Raw genomic sequence first — 17,596 nt, forward strand, 5'->3', positions numbered from 1 at the left:
GTCGCCTTTGCTCTGCCCTGTCTCTTCTGCTTTCTCTTCCCCATTTCTGTTTGGTGCCCTGTGAGGTGCAGAGAGCTTCTGCAGCTGTGGGGGGGTCCGGGTGACACTCAGGGATGCCCGTGGCATCGGCCGCCAGCCCTGCGCTGCAGCCCCGATGCATCACGCACCTTCTTGTAGCTCAGGTCCTGCCCAAAGCAAGTGCTGAGAGAGGGAGTTGTTTGCACCTTGTAAATAACATGTTGCTGCTGTTTTAGGTAGGGGCTTTTGGGAAAAGCTAGACTTTCAGCTGTTCTTGCCCGGGTGTGGAATCTTCTGGGGCATCCTGCTGCTTTCTTGGGGAATGTGTGAGGTGGAGTGGAGTGGGTGACAGACAGGCCTAGATTGCAGAGTGGAAACTCAGCTACAGAGTGCCAGTGCAGACTCTCACTGCTGAACTGCCTGCTGGAGCTGGCAAAGAAGGAAAATGCCCCAGACACAGCCCAATGGGACTGTGTCTCAGGGACAGGTACAGGGAGGTGACAAGAAACAGCAGCATGGCACGGTCTCACAGCCTCCAGGAAGCACTGACATAGGGACTTCATGTGCCAGAGACTTCAGAAAGGCTGTCTTGTTAAACGGCCACAAATGAAGACTCTGAAAGCCCTCTATTTGCCTCTTGGATTTGTGTATGCTTTTGACAGCCACAGCAACCTGTGGCAGCAAGTTCCACGATTTCATCAAGTACTGCTTGAAAAGCACCTCCCTTTGTTTGACTGAGCCGCCAGCCTGGTAAATTCAGAGGGTGCTGCCTAGTTCTTGGGTGGAGAGAAAGTCAATCTTTTTGGTACTTGCCTTTCAGGGAGCTGAAGGAGAAGGGACTCTTCAGCATCAAACACCTGGCTGAGTCCCACTCAGAAGTCCTTCTTTGTAGACTTCGTGAGGTTTGCTTGGCACTTACCAACGAGGTAAGAACATTGTTCTGAATCGTCCTCCGTGCTTCTTACACGGTGTGTAGAGTAGATATGTGCTTGTTCATCTCCCTGTGTGCTCAGGAACTGCCTTCATTTCTGTTTCTAGACCTTATCTTTCTCATGTCTGTCAGCTCTCTATAGGATCTGTGTGCACATGTAGCTCTATTTACTGGTAGGTCGGGCATCTGACACTCTCCTCTTGGAGCGAGCTGCCATTACAATGCAACGTGCAAATGCAGAAGCGGAGACACTAATTATGTTATTTGCTGCAGTCCAAATCTCTGCCCAAGCTGTAATTCAACACTGCCAATTAGTCTGTAGACTTGAGCCTGTGTTTTCTGTTTCCTGGCTGAGGGCTTCAACTGCTGCTGTTACTTTTTCAAACAGGAGCAAATGACTCTTTTGTCTTTATGACTTGTGCCTTTATGGCTTGAGAGCAGCCCTTGCTTTAATTTGTTTCTTTGTTTTTTGAATAAAAGGGCCTAAAACCAAAGCAGTGGACATTCCAGAAGAATTAAGTAGAACACTTTAAGTGAAATAATATGTTTTAGGCCTGCAGGAAGCAGGCCTGAGGCCTAGCACAAGTAGGTGCCAGAGTTAAGTGCCTTTCTGTGCTTGTGCTCTTCTGCTCTGCCTGTGCTTTTGTGTTCCCCTGGACACAGCGGGAAGTGTTGTCATTTCCTGGGACTTTTGTCTAAGGCAACTGGTTTTCTTTTCAAGGTGATTCTTATGTTTCCCCGCATGACTTCCCCAGGTGACCAACCTTCGCTCAAAGGTGTCTTACTCTGCAATCGTCACTCTTGGAGAGCTCTTTGTGACCTTGCAGAAGGACATGGACTCGGAGGTGGATGAGGTTGCTCGGGTCCTTCTCCAGATGGTGTGGAACTCCCCAGAGTTTGTTCAGAAAGCAGCCAGTCACACCCTGGGAGTCATGGTGGAGCATGTGACTCCTGCACGAGCAATGACTGCTCTCATGGACAGTGGAGTCCAGTAGGTTCTTCTTCTCTTAGTGATATTCTTCACCTTCTATTGTGTGTGGGGGGGGAGAAGGGCTGAGAGAGAGAATGGGAACGGTGGGAGGGAAGGGTCCTGTATCCTGCATCTTCTGTGAACTCAGTGACTTGATTCTCCAATCAACCTCACTTCTTTCCTCTTGTCACCTATTTCTGCCCTCATGCAGCCCTTTAGTTGACAGAATCACAGAGCTGTAGAATATGCTGAGTTGGAAGGGGCCCATCAGGCTCATCGAGTCCAGCTCCTGCCCTTGCACAGAACAAACACGCCAAGGGTCACACCATGTGCCTGAGAGCGTTGTCCAAAGGCTTCCTGAACTTTCTCAGGCTTGGTGCTGTGACCAGTGCCCTGGGGAGCCTGTTCCAGTGCCCAGCCACCCTCTGGGTGAAAAACTTTTTCCTGATATCCAAGCTCAACCTCCCCTGACTCAGCTTGCTGCTGCTTCCTGGAGTTCTCCCAGTCTGTCCGAGTTGCCTAGATGTGGTGAATGGTGGGCAAGTGAAAGTGCCTGCAAAGGCTAAGGATAGAGCCCTGTGGTTTTGTGGGAAGAGGGACAATTGCAACTGCAGCTGTGAGCGCTCTTTGATATTTCACAGCCCTAACCACAGAGGCCTTGGGAAAAACCATGCATCCTCATTATGCCATTCACTTGAGAAGTAAGGAGGGTTCTTGCTGGGGCATGGAGCACATGGGGGAGAACGTGCTGGGTGTGGCACAGCCTGCACAGCAGGTGCAGCTCCTGCCAAGAGGAGTCTTGTAGGACTGTCCTGGCCTTAGAGGCCCACTTGCTATTCAAACTGATGTCTCATGTTAGCCTTGAGATGATGAATCATTGTACAGGCACCTTCACAGGCCGACTGCCATGGGACAGCTGAAGCAGGTGCTGCCTTAAGTGTTGGTGCTGGGCCTGATAGTCCCCAAGAGACACTGTCTAGAACAGGACAAGCTGGCTAAACTGACTGCCACCCTTTCCTCAGCTTTGGAAAAGGGGGAAACGTTCAGATGTATCTCTTGCCAAGCCTCACAGAAGAAACTGGCTGCATTGCAGAATATTCTGCAACTTCATGTCCCACAGCGTGTTTTCCCTGCATTTGTTTCTTTCCCAAGGTCTGCAGATTTGGGGGTAAATGGGTGCAAATATCCTCAATCCTGCTGCGGCTGTCTGTGTAGTGGCTGGCTCCTGATGGATCAGCCTGGGTTGTCTTTAATTTCCCTCTTTCTCAGAGTGAATTTGGGGAAAGACGTTGAGTATCAGATAGTGCAGGGAGACTGAATTCCTCACTCTTGCTTGCAGGCAGTCCTTCTGTAGAGTGCTAACTTTGTGTTTCTCTGCGGACAGAACCTTCTACAGGTGTCCCAAGTGTCAGGGAGAACCCAGGCCTCCTTCCCCCAGCAATGACAGGGAGCATGCTCTGGCCAAGGCCTGCGCTGTGTCCCTCTGCTCCCTGTGCCCCAGTGTCCGCTCTCTTCTTCCCAGGAGCCGCCACGTCCAGGTGCGGAAGTGCGCGGCCCAACTCCTCCTGTCCTTGATGGAGAAAACTGGAGTCACGAAGCTCGCAGGAACGCCCAGGGCTGAGAGGCTGGCGCACGCGGCAGGGACGCTTGCTCAGGACTGTCACAAGGACACAAGGTAATGATCTTCATTTCACCTCCTAAAACAGGAAAACTGTTGGGTGTCTGGCTGTAAAGGGCAAAACCACAAAAGAGTGGAAGCTAAAGGAAATATCAAGTTCCCTCACTGTGTGGATGAGGTTCACAGAGTCACGGAATACGCTGAATTGGAAGGGACCCATCAGTGTCATCGAGTCCAGCTCCTGCCTGTGTGCAGGGCCCCCCAAGAGTCACTCCATGTGCCCGAGAGCATTGTCCAAAGGCTTCTTGAGCTCTGTCAGGCTTGGTGCTGTGACCACTGCCCTGGCTTGTCTGGGGAAATGACTGTGCTGGGGAACCTGAGGTTGTCCCGCAAGAGGGAGCATTGCCAACTTCCTGGGACTTGAATGATTCTTTCCTGAGATCAAAAGAGCCATCAGATGAGCCAGTCAAACAGTTTTGCTTGGCCTTAGGTGCACAAGACAAAGCCAAAATGTTGTCTAATGTTCATCACTGAAGGATCGCATACATCTATTTCTCATTAACTTAAGACTTTCCTAGAAATATTCCAGGGGTCTTTAGCCAATGTATTCAGTCTTTCTAAACCTCTTCTGCAGATTTCTATAATGCTCTTATCTGTGGCTGAATGACCTCCAAATTGCTTCTTGAAGAAAACTGTGGTTTCCTAGTGGCAAAATCAACCCAAACCACCCAAATCCCCTCACTTTGAGGATTCAATTCCCATTAATAGCTGCCAAGAACGCATGAGCAACTAGCTGTCCCTGTGCATACATATGGTATAGAATAATCAAAAGCAAGCATGAGGCATTTGGTCCTGGCTTCCCTGCCAGTTAAAGAAAGGCAAATTACTGTGCAATGGCAGCAAGACACTGCTAATAAGCTCTGACTCAAAGCAGAGGTGTTTTGCTTGTTCCCTGGGATCCTTCGATGCCACAGAAGCGCACCCACAGTTTCAGAGTGAGATTGTATTTTTCTGTTGCCCCACGTTCTCCTCTTGCCTCTTGTGTTCAGCTGACAGCACTGTGCAGTGACAAGTGGAGGTAAACCTCTCTCTTTGCTGAGTAGGTAATGCCTTCTCATGCAGGTATGGCAGCTGCTGAGTTTAAGGTATCAGCTTATTCTGTTAATGCTCCTCCTTTGTTTGTTCACCTTCTATTCTTTCTTTCCTTCTTTCTTTCTTTCTTTCTTTCTTTCTTTCTTGTTTTAGGCATTATGGACAGGAGATGGTGAAAATGATGCTGAATCACCAAAAATTTAAAAGGCTTTTGGAACAATCTCTTTCCACCCGTGACCTGGAAGATATTCTGACAAGAATGAAGAAGAAAGTAAGTGCTTGGTAGGAGAAATGTCTCCTTTGTGCAAGTATTGCCACTGCTGATATGAGATCAAACATACCTAATCTTATCTCATTCCTTTTCTGCCAAATCATTTTGCTCCTGGGAATGAACTGTTGATCCGTAGCCTGTTCATCTGCAGAGCACAAAGGAATTGATAATATTAGGGGAAAAGTGGGGTATTGGATATTTTGTATATTGGCCACAAACAGGGAAGGGAAAGAGGAGAAAATGGGTTTACATTTAAGCATAACCCCCCACCCCACTATCCCTACTCTGCCCCCAGTGACGCAATTAAGTGAGAACAGTGCTTCTGGAGATAACAGAGTCTTTGCAAAAGACACAGGAAGCAGTAGTGCCAAGAAAATTTCCAAATATTCAAAAGATGTCCCAGTCAATCCCAATTCCTACAATTACTATCTGTCTTCTGGGAATACTGCCCTGCTGTCATGCCCTGTGCAGCTGGAAGAAGCTTGGTGAATTCAGCAGCATCCAGAGGAAAATCATTTGTTTGCCTGGGTTATTTTTTTATTCTTTTTACCTACGTTATAGAAGGGAGTGTGCCTTTGTGCAGCACCAGGGAGAGTGAGTGTGGAACCAAATCAACTTCCAACACAATGGGCCAACCTCCAAAGAGTCCAAATTTTTCTGCAGCTTCCTTTAAGAGCATTAGTTCCCTACCAGTTTGCATTATTCCCATTTATGCTCAAGAGGAATGCATTTGGGATTTTAGACTGCTGCTCAGTATGGTAGCAGCCATAACCTGCCTTGGGCTATTGAAAACAAAGAGTTGGCATCACTGAACCTCTGGCCTGTTTCCTTCTGTAAGTTCGGAAAGGTTTGCCCAAGCCTTGGTAGCAGTGATCCTGGTTATAAGTTGTGTTTTAAACAGGTAATTTCCTATTTTACATTCTAAAGATCCATGGGGTTTCTTTATGCCTTTGTAGGGGATGGAAACGCAGAAGGATGAACACCCATCTGTCGAGAAGCCTGTGAAGAAGAGGAGCGATGGCTCGAAGAAGCCCCAGGCCACATTGCCTTCTAGTAAACGGTACTGAGCACTTTAGTTAGATGTGACAAAGCACGTGGCAAGCTTTACATGTCTCTTCCTCAGGAAAATCTTTCTGGTGGAGATGACCTGTGCCAGAGATTGTTTCCTTTCCCTACAAATGCTCTATCATAAAAAATGTCTCCTTCTGCATTATGCTGAACACAACTTCTCTGGAAGGGTTTCCACAAAAAATGGGCGACAAAAAGACACCCATTGGTTGCAGCTCAGAAGATCCAGTGCAGTGGCAAGGACAGTGCTGTGGAGGCTGTGAGAGGGCCATGTCTCCGCTGCCTCACTTGGGACAAGTAAATTCAAGCAGGGTTTTTTTCCTCTGAGAGCAGTCTTTTTCAGATGGGTGTTTTGATGAGAAGTCCCAGTCTAGAAGCAAGATGCCGTTCCCCAAAATAGCACTTCCCATGCATGTGGTTTGGCCTTCCTGAGTCATGGTTTTCTTACCCTCAGACAGTACCAAGATGAGTAGTAAGTAGCAAGCCAGTTCCTGAGCAACTTTGGTCAACAGGTGTCTCAATGTGGACGTTTTGTCTTGACATTCCTGTCCTTCATACTGTTTGCTTGATGGACAGCATGTTTGGTTTATTTCCCCCTGTGCTGCAATCAGCATTTGAGACAGGAATTTGGTCCTTGCTGTCTCTTCCTGCCAGTGGGAGAGCTACTTGTACCTGTTGTCCTCTGATAACAGAGGGGATTTATTTAGCTCTGTCATGCTCAGCGCTGGCAGGAGAGTGACCACATGCCTCAGTAGCGTAGTCAGGATCTTCCCATGCTCAAGAGAGTTGTTCCCAGTGGGTTTGTTAAGCTGTGGATCTAGTCTCTAGGGAAGCAATCATGTGAGCGTAGTGCTGGGATGTCTGGCTTCTGTTTTTATCCCTGTTACGGATTTTCTGGATCCTTCAGATATGCCCCTATCCATCTGTTCAGATGCATCTGAGCTACTTTTCCAGATTGTCATGCCTGCTGTAGAGACACTTCTCCAGAGGGATGAGTTTCCTTATTATAAGACGCACACCTCCCTCATGATGAGGCATTTAAACATGGAAGTAGCGTCTCTCTTTCTTCACAAAGCAGTGCGACATGTGTACCTGGGAAGCCGTCTGGAGATAAGTGAGATGCATCTCATCCTTGGTTTTCCTGAGTAAGCACTGGTGAGAATGTTGCTTGCAGATTGTCTCCTGTAATGATTGTGTAGCGGGTTTGGTTTGTAACCAGGCAGAAACACCAATTTAGTGTAGTGGTTTGGTCCAAAATACTCATTACTATTTACCTTCTGTGAGATAAGAATTAGGAGAAATGCAAAGCAGTCACCAAACTTGAAAGAATAGAAAGAAGTTTATTAACAGACCTAAAAGAAGAAAAACAAAGTCATACCACGCCTTCAGAACACTTCTCCTCCCCCCTGCCTTTCTCCCTTCTTGCAGTGATAATGTAAAAAGACAGCCCTTGAGATGTTCAGTCTGTTTACCACTTCCATAATAACCTTGTTCAGTCCATTTAGGAAGAGGAGTCTCTTGCCCATGCTATGAAAACATTATCGCAAGGAGCCAGCCACCCGGGTTGGTTCTCTGCTTGCATGTGAGTCCCTTCCCCCGTCTTGCAGCTTTTCCCACAACTGCTTTCGAGGGTCCACTCTTGAATTGCTGGGGTAAAATTTTAAGGTTGAGCCGTTCAGAAACAAAAGTTCTCTTCACCCATCTCTGGGAGTATTTCATTTCTAAGAATAGAGGCCCTTCTCCTTCCCTGGAAGCAAAGGGTCTTCCTCATCTTCCTCTTTAGAACTATCTCTGGGAGCATCTCTAGGACCTGAGGTTTTCTCCTTTTCCATTTGGAGCAAAAGTCCTCATCACTTCCATCTCTCCCTGTTCAAACTTCTCATGAAATTACAGCTGCGTCAGCATCTGCTTATCTCAGCGCAAGTGCTTTTGCTCACAAGTACAAGTTGAATGCTCCACCCCCCATGCCTTCATGAAATTACAGCAGGTACTCTGATCGATCATAGCTTCACAACAGAATTTCAGCTTTAAGCATCTCCTCTTTCACTTCCCTCCGGTTTTCAGCTCTTCATAGCACTAAAAGGGTTAATCTCACCTAGGCCTTGCAGCTGGAATGTGGCTTATCGCTGTTGGTCACATGACCTCTGCCAGACAGCCGTGCAGCTTTAGCTGAATCTTGGCAGCTCTGGAGAGGGGGAGCCGAGCCGCTCCGGCTGCCCACAGCCCTGCTGTGGGGGGGGTTCCGCGGGTGGAACAGGGCCCGTCGGCTCCAGGATGGCCGTGGCCCGACCCGGCCTGGCCTGAGCAGGGCCTGGGCCGGGCCCGCTGGCCCCCACACGGGGCCCGCAGCCACCTGTCCCAGCACCGGAAACAAGACAGAGAGAGTCTGCCTCGGGGTTTCCTGTTCTTAAGTGTGGATCACAGAGGCGGTCACAACTTTAAGTGGCTTAAAGAATTGTCCATATTCAAAGTGGCCAGCTGATAGGTTCTGTCAGGTCACAGAAGGAGCTGTAAGCACTCCTTTGCAAGGACATCACTTCCGGGACTATGCTTGCTAACCCATGACAGATTGTCATGAGGTCTCCTGTTGTTTTTCAGATCAGGATTTTCTAGCTTGAAATCACATCATTAGGAAACCTCTCCAAGATGTTCTGCTCACAATTAACTGAAGGTATGATCACCAACAGGTCCGCATTTGGTTTTATTCTCCAGGGTGAAGTCTACCTCTGATGGACGCCTCCTACGCCGCCCAAAAGCCCAGGTCACGTTACCTCCGGCTGTGGAAGAAACGGAGTCGCTCCAGAAGCTGTACAATCTCCTGGAAGCCAAGGAGTTTAAGACACGGATGGAAGGAGTGGCACTCCTCCTAGACCTGTGCAAAAGCAGCCCCCAGCTCGTCTCCACTAACACTGTCCAAGTATGTAGGGTGTCTTCATTGTTCCTTTCCTTTAGCTCCTTTCCCAAGCCTGCAGCAGGAAAGTTAATTCAGTGTGTCTTGGCACTACATCCTGGCTGTGTGGGACAGGCTGGTGCCTCTTACCCTGAAATATTTAATTCAGGTCCACGCTTCAGGACAAGTTCTTTCGGTCCAGATGTATTTGTCTGGCAGGTGCCTATTGATGCTGTTCATCAGAGGAGGACAGAGTTTTCTGCTGGTGTAACTTCTGCTGTCTCCTACTCCCACTTGGGTTAAGTGAAGGGAATCCAGCCACTGAAAGCGTGGCAATTATTCTCTAGACAAAAAAATGGGTTTGGATGGGGAAGAGAAGTATCAGGCTGGGCAGGTTTAAACCAATTTTTTTTAAAAGGATACTTCTGTAAACTCCGACTTGTCTTGCACAGGCACAACTCTGGTTACTCGTTTCCATCGGCATCCCTAGTCCTCTTGGTAAAGACGGTGCTCACCCTTCTTGGGGGGGTCTTTTTTCTCTTTGGAAAAGGAGGGAAATGGCTAGGGACAGATCTCTTCCTTCTCGTCCCAGTAGCTGCTTTTTCCCTTTGTCCAGAAAATGGTGCCTGATAATGTGGCTGTCAAGGGACTGAACCTGCTCTAATGAGAGCGGTCCAGCACATTAAATTTCAGAAGTCTACCTGCTAGGTAGACAATTGGTCTGGATCCTGGAAGAGTTGATCAGAGCCCTGCACTTCTCCAGACACAGGTTCTGAGACAGATGGAACAAAACCTGGATCTCCTCCAGCCATAGTTTTGGCAAAATCGTAACTGTCCTCAGAACTTGAGACAACTGCGTAGAAAAAGGGGCATTGTAAATATCTGGTTCCATACTTCGAAAGCAAAGATACTGTTTTGCATCAATAAATGGGATGAATTTAATGACTGAAATGTGGAGAGAAACACCATAGGAACTATTCTGTCCCCACCCAAAGCTCTTCAAAATATATGAAAATCTTTCAACCAGCATGAGGTTGTGCAACCATTCCAGTGAGCGGCCCACAGGAAAACAGGGAAATTGTGCAAGCAAGTGCTGACCTGACAGGAAGGATCACTTTCATCTTTTACATTGCTGAGTGCTCACTTCTGCGTCCCTTCCTCAAACAAGGACATTTTAATCCAGCTTTCATGTTGTTTGTTCTCTTCACAGATTTTTGATTATTTTGTCCCGAGACTTGGTGATACGCACAAGAAAGTGAAGCAGAAGGCGCTGGACGTGCTGGCTGAAATCGTAGGCATCCTGAAAGATGGCTTAAACCCGGTGATCATCTGTCTGGTTGAAGGAATAACAAACAACCTAAACTCAAAGGACCCCGGGGTTTATGCCGCAGCTGTGAAAGCGCTGGAAGAATCCATGGCTCACTTAGGTAAGGCTGAGCCCTGGCATGGACTCTCCTCAAGTGTGTCTCTGCCTCTGCGAGTCAAGAGAACGCTGAGTGCCTTGACAGCTGTTGTTGCCTGTGGAAACCTCCAGCTGACATCCACCAGAAGCTGTGCAGGTGCAGTCCTTACGCACCAGTCCCCCACCAGGCTTGAATGTGCATCAGCATTTCCCAAAAGTCCCAGGAGCCCTTGGCTCTGTGCTGCTTGTCTGAAGAGGAAGTGCTGGACTACAGCTTTGCTGGAATTCAGGGCCAAAGGGATTTTTGGAGTTTGCCTGGGCCCCAGTTGACTTCCCAAATGAATAGCTTTGCTGTTGGCATGAAGGGACAGCGGCGCATCAGAACCTCTGCAGAGCAGCCTCCTGGAAGGCTCCACATCATAGGCATTAGCTTCATTAGGACAGCAGGATCAGTTCTTTACTGCATGCTTGCATGAAGATCATTTGGGACCTCCTTTTTGTATCTCATGCAGGAAAGGAGCTCTTAATAATACCCTGCTACTGAAACCCACACTGGGGTGTAGCTCTGTAGTGGTTCCCAATGAAGCAGATTGCCTGCTTTGTCACTGCCAGCCCTGTGACCCTGTGAGGGACCAAACTTCATCCCACACACGTTCTGTCTCCAGGAAAAGCTTGCCTTGGCTTATTAGAGTGGCAGGACTCGAGGCTTGCAGGCCAATGCAGGCAACAGTGTTTAAATTCAAACGAGACCCCCAAAACCGCAACAGATAGGCGCAAGAAAAACCAAAATACATACGCCGGTCAAGTATTGGGAAATCAGTTCATTTTCCAGTCTCTCTGCCAAGATCTGATTTCACAGATGTTACAGAACCCCACAGGCTACTGAGGCACTGAGCACTAATAGCTCTTGTATGAGTAACTTGGAGTCTTGTCCCTAGATCCACACAGGTAACCTGACAATTTAAAAACAGCTTATCCTTCAGGTGGGAACGGAGGTGTGCATTTTGGAGCCTTCTCACCCTTTTCCATAGGGGAGAGAGAAGATCACTTCTGCAAAGCTCTGGGATGCAAAACCTTTTCACTGCTTACGTGTGATTGAACTCTTGAGGTCCCTGATGTGAAATGTTTAACATAGCTCCTGGTACAGCAGACAACTTTGGATTTAAAATGTGAAAGGAGAGCTTTTCTTTTGGAATTTAAAATCCTCCCAAGTAGGCTGGAAGGAAAGAAGAAAAGGATTCAAAAATCGGCAGGAATTTCCTTTCTTTTGCAAAATGTAGTTGCCCCTGCCCTTTCCCTCCCCACTGTCCTTTCTCTTATGACCTCAGAAGAGAGAGCAGAAATGTGTGTTTCCCTTGTAGATAAAGTATCCCTGATGAAAGAGTTCAGCCACCGCAGGAGTGAACTGAAGGGCCAAGCTCTGCTGGATGTCACGGAGCATCTCTCAGGTATGGCCTCCCCTTCTAAGGCAAGAGGTCTTCCGAGGCAGAATTTACAGGGAATGCCAGTGAATAGACACTAGAGTGGCTCCTCCAAATCAGGAGGTGCTGAGCTTGTCCCTCCTGCCCAATACCCATGGAAGGTGTATTGGGCAGGTTTTCCCTGGCTGCTGCAGAGGTGTGCAGCATCTGAGATGGGGGCGGCACTCGGCCTCGGGGCTGAGCTCTCACTGGGGCATCTCAGAAGCTGCCTCCAGGAAAGGGAGGGGCTAAAAATTCCCAAGCTGGCTCCTCTCTTGGAAGCTCAGGGACAGCTCTGATCCTTTAGGGAAAATGGTGGCAAATGCTGTTTCAGGGGATCGGTTTGTTTTGTCCTCACAGAATTCTTGCTTTGCTCTTGGAAAGTTTTGAGGCGGAAGCCTGCAGTGCCTGGGGGTCACAGCTTAGGTCCAAACTCAGCACACATGTTAGAGGCACGGATTTTGTGCAAGGCAGCCTTTGGGGGCAGAGGGGCAGAAGCAGAGTGCTGAGGCTCCCTGCCTGTGCTGTGGAAGTGCCATTGGACTGAGCATTTCAGGGTGTGCAGTCAGGGTCTTCCTATGTCAGCGCTGCCCAAAATGCTCCAAATGCAGCTGATAATTGATTGCTCAGAGGAGCTTGCTATGTCAGCAATAGCCAAGGGATGGAAAAATGATAACCTCAATATATACTAGAGAAGACAGTGTATAGCCTTGCTTTATTTATAGCCTTGCTTTAGCGGGGTCTAAATCCACTGCTAATTAAGCCAGGTCACAAAAACGGAGTCATCCTTTTTATTAGAAATCTCTCAATTTCCTCTCTAAAGTGCCTTTCAAACCTTCAGCAGTGGGTTTAGACAACTTCTAAATGGAAATAAACAGCAATTTGACATTTTGGTCATTCATCATGCTGGAAACAGATTGTGGAATGATTTAGTAAAGGTGTGAAGTCTGCCACAGGTACAAGGCTCAGATCTGGAGAAATTAGTCCTGAGGGCTTGGTGGTTCTGTTTTGGGGATGTTCAGCTGCTTTGCCCATTTCTGGATCATGGGGCTCTCACTGTTATTTCACTGATCTTAGCCAGAGAGACTCCCAAAATCACAACTAGAGGTAGATCCTTGTTTGCATTAAGGCTGGTGGTTAAGAAGTTTGCGTCTCTCTTCCGGCAGCGCTTGTGGCATGGGTTTATCCCAGGAGCCCCGAAGTCGTCCAGCGCTACGCCCTGCCCGTGCTCTGGTCCTTCCTGGGGAACAAGGCGCTGCCTGTCCGAAGCGCCAATGTCCGCACTGTGGTCACCAAGCTTGCCTGCGCCCTCTACAAGGTGATGGGCGCCAAGCTGAGGAAGCATGCTGCCAGCCAGCCTCCGCATGTGCGGGAAAACCTCTCCGACATTTTGGGCTGGTGAAGGCTCAATGACCTGCAGGAAGATGACAAAGTGCTGAGTTGGACACCTCCGGACGTGACTTCTTAGCTGTGCCAAAAAGGACAGAATGCAAAGGAAGGGTGTGCACCTGCCCCCGCTCTCTCCACCCCCCTTCCTAGTCGTGGCATGGGGTGCCTGAAGCAACTTCCAATTGAGGACAAGGTGAAGGCTGAGCATGGCTCAGCCTCACAAAGAGGTAAGGCGGGAGCTGGGCCGCTCTCTGGCGGGAGGAAGGCTCTTGTGCCAGCCTAGAGAGCCTGGGCACATTGCCAGGGAACAGTTCTGCCCTGCATGTGCCCCCTGCACTGAGCTGTGCTGCTCCCAGTGCCCCGTGGAGCTGTAGGGCTGCTCAGCTGTGGGGCCGGGAGAGGAGCAGGAGGGTGCGTGTGCAGCTGAGCCATTCCTGGAAAGCACAGGCCTCTGGGCTCCCTGCTGTCCCAGGGCAGCCCAGAGGCCAGGCTGTTCCTGTGCTGGCTCTGTGCAAGTGGGTCAGGGTGTCTCCCTGGTCTGCCTCAAGTGGCTGCTGGCAGGAGCATGTTTCCCTGTGCAGCTCTTTAGAAGTTTCCAGGGAATCTCTCACATGAAATATTGTAGCTTCAGAGGCTTTATGTTGTCATTGTGGCCTCTGTTATATTTTGTGTTTCCATTTTGCAGGACTGACTGGCTACACTCTTGCGAAGAAGTTTACCGTGGAATCTCCCTCTATGCTCCTTCCCTCCAAGCCATTGCCTCCCATCCAGAAGAGCTCTCCTTCTTCTAACACAAACAAAATAAGTAGCAGAGAGCAGGAGAATGGGAAAAATGTCACCGGCAATGATGATGACAGGAGAAAAAAGCAGGAGCTGAGTTCAGAGAGAAAAGGACATATGGTAAGGACACCAACCTAAGTCCTGTCTGGTGGATTTCCAGTTTATGTGCTGTAGGCAGAGCTCGGAGACCTTTTGCTGTGGTGTGAGGCCAGGGAAGCAGCTGAGCAAAGGGAGAGCTCAGCAGGACACTGCACTTCAGGCTGTCTTTGCAGTGGGTGTGTTGTGCAGGCTTCATGTCCTCAGCGGGTATCAATAGCAGGGGAGGTCTTTGAATGGTTTCTGGCTCTCTTGTGGCTCCTGCTCTGTCTTATGGCTGAGAAAACACCAACAGGCAGTCAGAGCAGCTGAAGTTGGCCAATCTTGTGAACCAATCCTTCTACATTTAGTAAACTACGGGTATGTGTGAACCATCTCTGTGTCTTGGTGGTGTTTTCTGTCAGCTGTGTCCGGTTTGGACGGAGAAAGGTGTTTGCTGGAACAGGCAGTCCTGCAAAGTCAGTTCCAGGTTGTGTCAGCTTTTGAGTTGTACAGCCATGCCCTTGTGCCCAGTTGTCTCTGATGCTATTTCTAGACTTCCTCAGCTTCTGGGCAGCTTTGTGCATTCTGTCATGGCTTTGTCCAGAGGGAAGGGATGGCAGGTGGCCATGGGGAGAGCAGCCCAGAGCCCACCCCCACGATTGCCTTTGCAGCAGGGCCAGGACCTGCAGTTGTTTTGGGTTTGCCGTGGGGTGCAGGAGGAGGCAGATGAACAACAGCTTTGGTAAACAGAATGTCCAACCCAAGGCTTGTGTACTTGATTCCAGCCTTGCTGAGAAAGAGCCCAGCGTATCCCTGAGAGGAACTGATCCTTCCACTGAAGTTTGAACAGGGCCTGATTTGGCTCTTTAGCTGTGCCAGGGACAATGGGATACTAAGGAAGGGTGTGCATCTGCCCCCGCTGCCTCCACCCTGCTTGCTGGACATGGCATGGGGGCCCTGGAGCAACTTGGGCAGGCAGAGGCCTTCCAGAGAGCAGCAGGGCAGGGAGCTCAGCAGAACTTCCTAAATGCCAGTGAGCCTGAGATGATGGATGTGTGGGAGCTGGAGAGCACCGAGCATGCCCAGAGCTCAGCAGCATCGGGGCTCAAAGGCTGCTGGGGAACTGTACAAGGGAAGGGAAGCAGCAGCAGAAATGAGGGGCTTGAGAAAAGCAGGTTTGGACATCCTGCAGGATGGCTTTGTGGGGACTTGGCTGGAGATCAGCACTGGCTGTTAGGTGCTTTAGGGACAGGGAGAGAATAGGGATCCAAGGCCATTCCCATACGATCCAAAAGGCCAGTGGAGGCAGTGGCACCGCAGAACATCTTGGTGCCAAACATGTGGATGCCATCTGGGAATGTAGCCACATTTCCAGAGAAGTGAGCACAGGGATAGCGGTGGCAAATGTGGGACATGATCTCTCCCTGACCACTTCCCTTTCCATTCCCTGTCCTAGACCAAGTTGCTCCATCAGTTTGACATCTCTGCCAGGTCTCAGCTAAGAGCATGGCTAAATGTCTTCAGGCATGAATGGGGGCGAGGCTGGATGCTTGATCTGAGTCTTCTGCTCTTTCCAGGCTGCCTTGATCCCGGTGCATTCCAGAGGTGGGGATATGAAGAAGGGATCATTGGGACCACCTTTGATCCCCCCAATACGCAAGGCAGTGAGTCCCCCTGTGAGCAGTGCGGCAGCGTCTGTCCCAAGCTCTCCGCAGCTGGATTTCCAGGAGTCCCAGGAGATGAGGTAAGCCAAGGTGTCTGCTGCTCCGGTGTGCTGTTCGCCTCGCTCTTCCCGTCTCGTGAGGTTATTTTCCACAGTCATCTCTCCCTTGTATTTAGGCAAACCTCAGTGTATTCCCCATTTTGCCCATCTGTGGTGATCCAGCACAATGGCAAAGCCAACACCATATGCCCTAAGAGCAAAGGTGGTTGTGGGGAAGAGGAGGCAGGGCTTAAGAGCACCTCAGAACAGGTCCTCTGCTGGACTTGGCTACTGATTCCCTCTGTGGTGTTTGTGCTGTCATTTGGGAACTGTATTGCATGGATCTGGATACTGTGGTTCTTTGAATACTGTGATCCTTGCCTGTCAACTTCTGCAGCCATGAGGATATGTCAGGGCAAATATTGGCTACTGAGGAGGTGTCTGCAAATTCAGGTGCTGCTCCTGTAAATGTCAGGTGTGACTTCTCTGTGCCTGGGCCTCCACCGTGAAACCAGAGCCCAGATAAAACTTGGGGTACAGATGTATCATCTGATCGATGTTTAGTATTTCGATCTGGGCTTAAGATCAAAGAGGGCAAGGTGCTAGAGAAGAGTTATAGGACTGTACCTGATGCAAAGACATTGGCTTGGATACATGTGTGAGAAAATGTAGCTGTCAAGCTTATCCTAGTGACAAGGATAAAGCAGGAGTCCCAGAAGTATCATTCCAATTGAAAAGCGTCCGTAGGGCTTTTAAAGTGCAATCGGAATATCCTTACCTAGCAGCTGAGTTGGAAAAGGCCTTTTTGTCCTTGAAAGAGCAAGGAGGTGTACTGTCATTCTCAGGAGAGAGCAGTGCTATGACGCCATGTAGCCCGAGACTGTCACCAGTGTAAGGCATGAGCAGGCAAAGTCAAGCTTGGGCAGGAGAACAAAAGTAGCTGCCCTCCATACAGACTTGTGTCTCAGCTCAGCAGCTCTTGCTGCTTCACAGAGGCTGTAGGAGCCACTTGGCTGCAAAAGGAGAGAACTGGGCAGGTCTGATGCAAGTTGAAGAATGACTGCTGTGTTTCAGCCGGAGCTTGGCAAGCTCTGTGGGACTCCAGCACCTGAAAGCTTAAGGACAATTCCTCAGCTTTGCATCGTGTTGGGTTTATGTGTTGCATTTCCTCCTTCATCAGGGGGACCATGCTAAGAAGGTTTGCCTCCTTTGATGCTACACACATTCCATGCCCTTCTCTTTCTACCTCCTCATATGTTCTTTTGTCCTCCCTTTTCTCAAGGCCAAGATCCAGTGGAAGAAGCAAAGAGAAGAACTCTGAACATGCAAGTAGGTACAGGGCATGTCTGTCCTAAAATGACCATTGGAATGCTGACCCAGGGGTGGCATTGTGGCAGTTTGGTTGAAAACCATCCTGGTTTAAATGTCTTCAAATTCCTTTCAATTCCTTGATGGGCTCAGTGGATTCTCCCAGAGCCTGGTCACTGGGAGTGTGCTCCGGTGGTGCAGTGAAAATTACTCCAGGAGCTGCACTGGTACCTTGGGGCTCGGGAAATGCGCCACAGGAAAAGAAAACATTCCTCTCCATCCTGCACATGCCTTTCATCTCCCTGCACCCTTTCTAAGGTCATAATTAGTAGAGAAAAAAAGACATTTAGCATGAAAGGAGAAATGTTCCCACTCCTTCCTCCTGCCTTTGAAGGAAGAAGGAGAACACCTTCCCTTGGGGCAGTTTCTGCGCTGAACCCTTTGAGATCTGAAGGAGATTCATGGACATTGCCTGGTTTTGCACGGGAAGAAATAGGGAAACCTCCTTAGACAGAAAGGCCTTGTGAATGTTCCAGTTAAGGGGAAGGAGACTTCCAAATGGATGCAGCCTATGCAGGATCAGAGTTTGTCATCCTCTGACAGCACAAGCCTAAAGCCA

At 49.2% G+C, this 17,596-nt stretch overlaps 1 protein-coding gene and 1 long non-coding RNA gene across 3 annotated transcripts; both read left to right on the forward strand.

The window, feature by feature from the left end:
• The first annotated feature begins 1,898 nt into the window (after nucleotides 1-1,898).
• On the forward strand, nucleotides 1,899-4,822 carry LOC125322551. The gene is made up of 3 exons (XR_007202072.1): nucleotides 1,899-1,940; nucleotides 3,442-3,594; nucleotides 4,783-4,822. It is a non-coding gene; the product is annotated as an uncharacterized LOC125322551 (long non-coding RNA).
• A 46-nt stretch (nucleotides 4,823-4,868) lies between these two features.
• On the forward strand, nucleotides 4,869-13,267 carry LOC125323469 (TOG array regulator of axonemal microtubules protein 2-like). Of its 2 annotated transcripts, XM_048298455.1 has the most exons (5): nucleotides 4,869-4,900; nucleotides 5,857-5,960; nucleotides 8,681-8,885; nucleotides 10,069-10,285; nucleotides 12,887-13,267. In XM_048298455.1, exons 1-5 carry the CDS (start codon nucleotides 4,889-4,891, stop codon nucleotides 13,120-13,122), a joined length of 774 nt encoding a protein of 257 aa, XP_048154412.1. In that variant the 5' UTR covers nucleotides 4,869-4,888; the 3' UTR covers nucleotides 13,123-13,267. The 2 variants fall into 2 exon arrangements, with proteins under 2 accessions (XP_048154412.1, XP_048154411.1); XM_048298454.1 differs by lacking the exon at nucleotides 12,887-13,267 and having other exon boundaries at nucleotides 10,069-10,660.
• The last annotated feature ends 4,329 nt before the right edge of the window (nucleotides 13,268-17,596 follow it).

Source organism: Corvus hawaiiensis, chromosome 3, assembly GCF_020740725.1.
Source record: "Corvus hawaiiensis isolate bCorHaw1 chromosome 3, bCorHaw1.pri.cur, whole genome shotgun sequence".
NCBI lineage: Eukaryota > Metazoa > Chordata > Aves > Passeriformes > Corvidae > Corvus > Corvus hawaiiensis.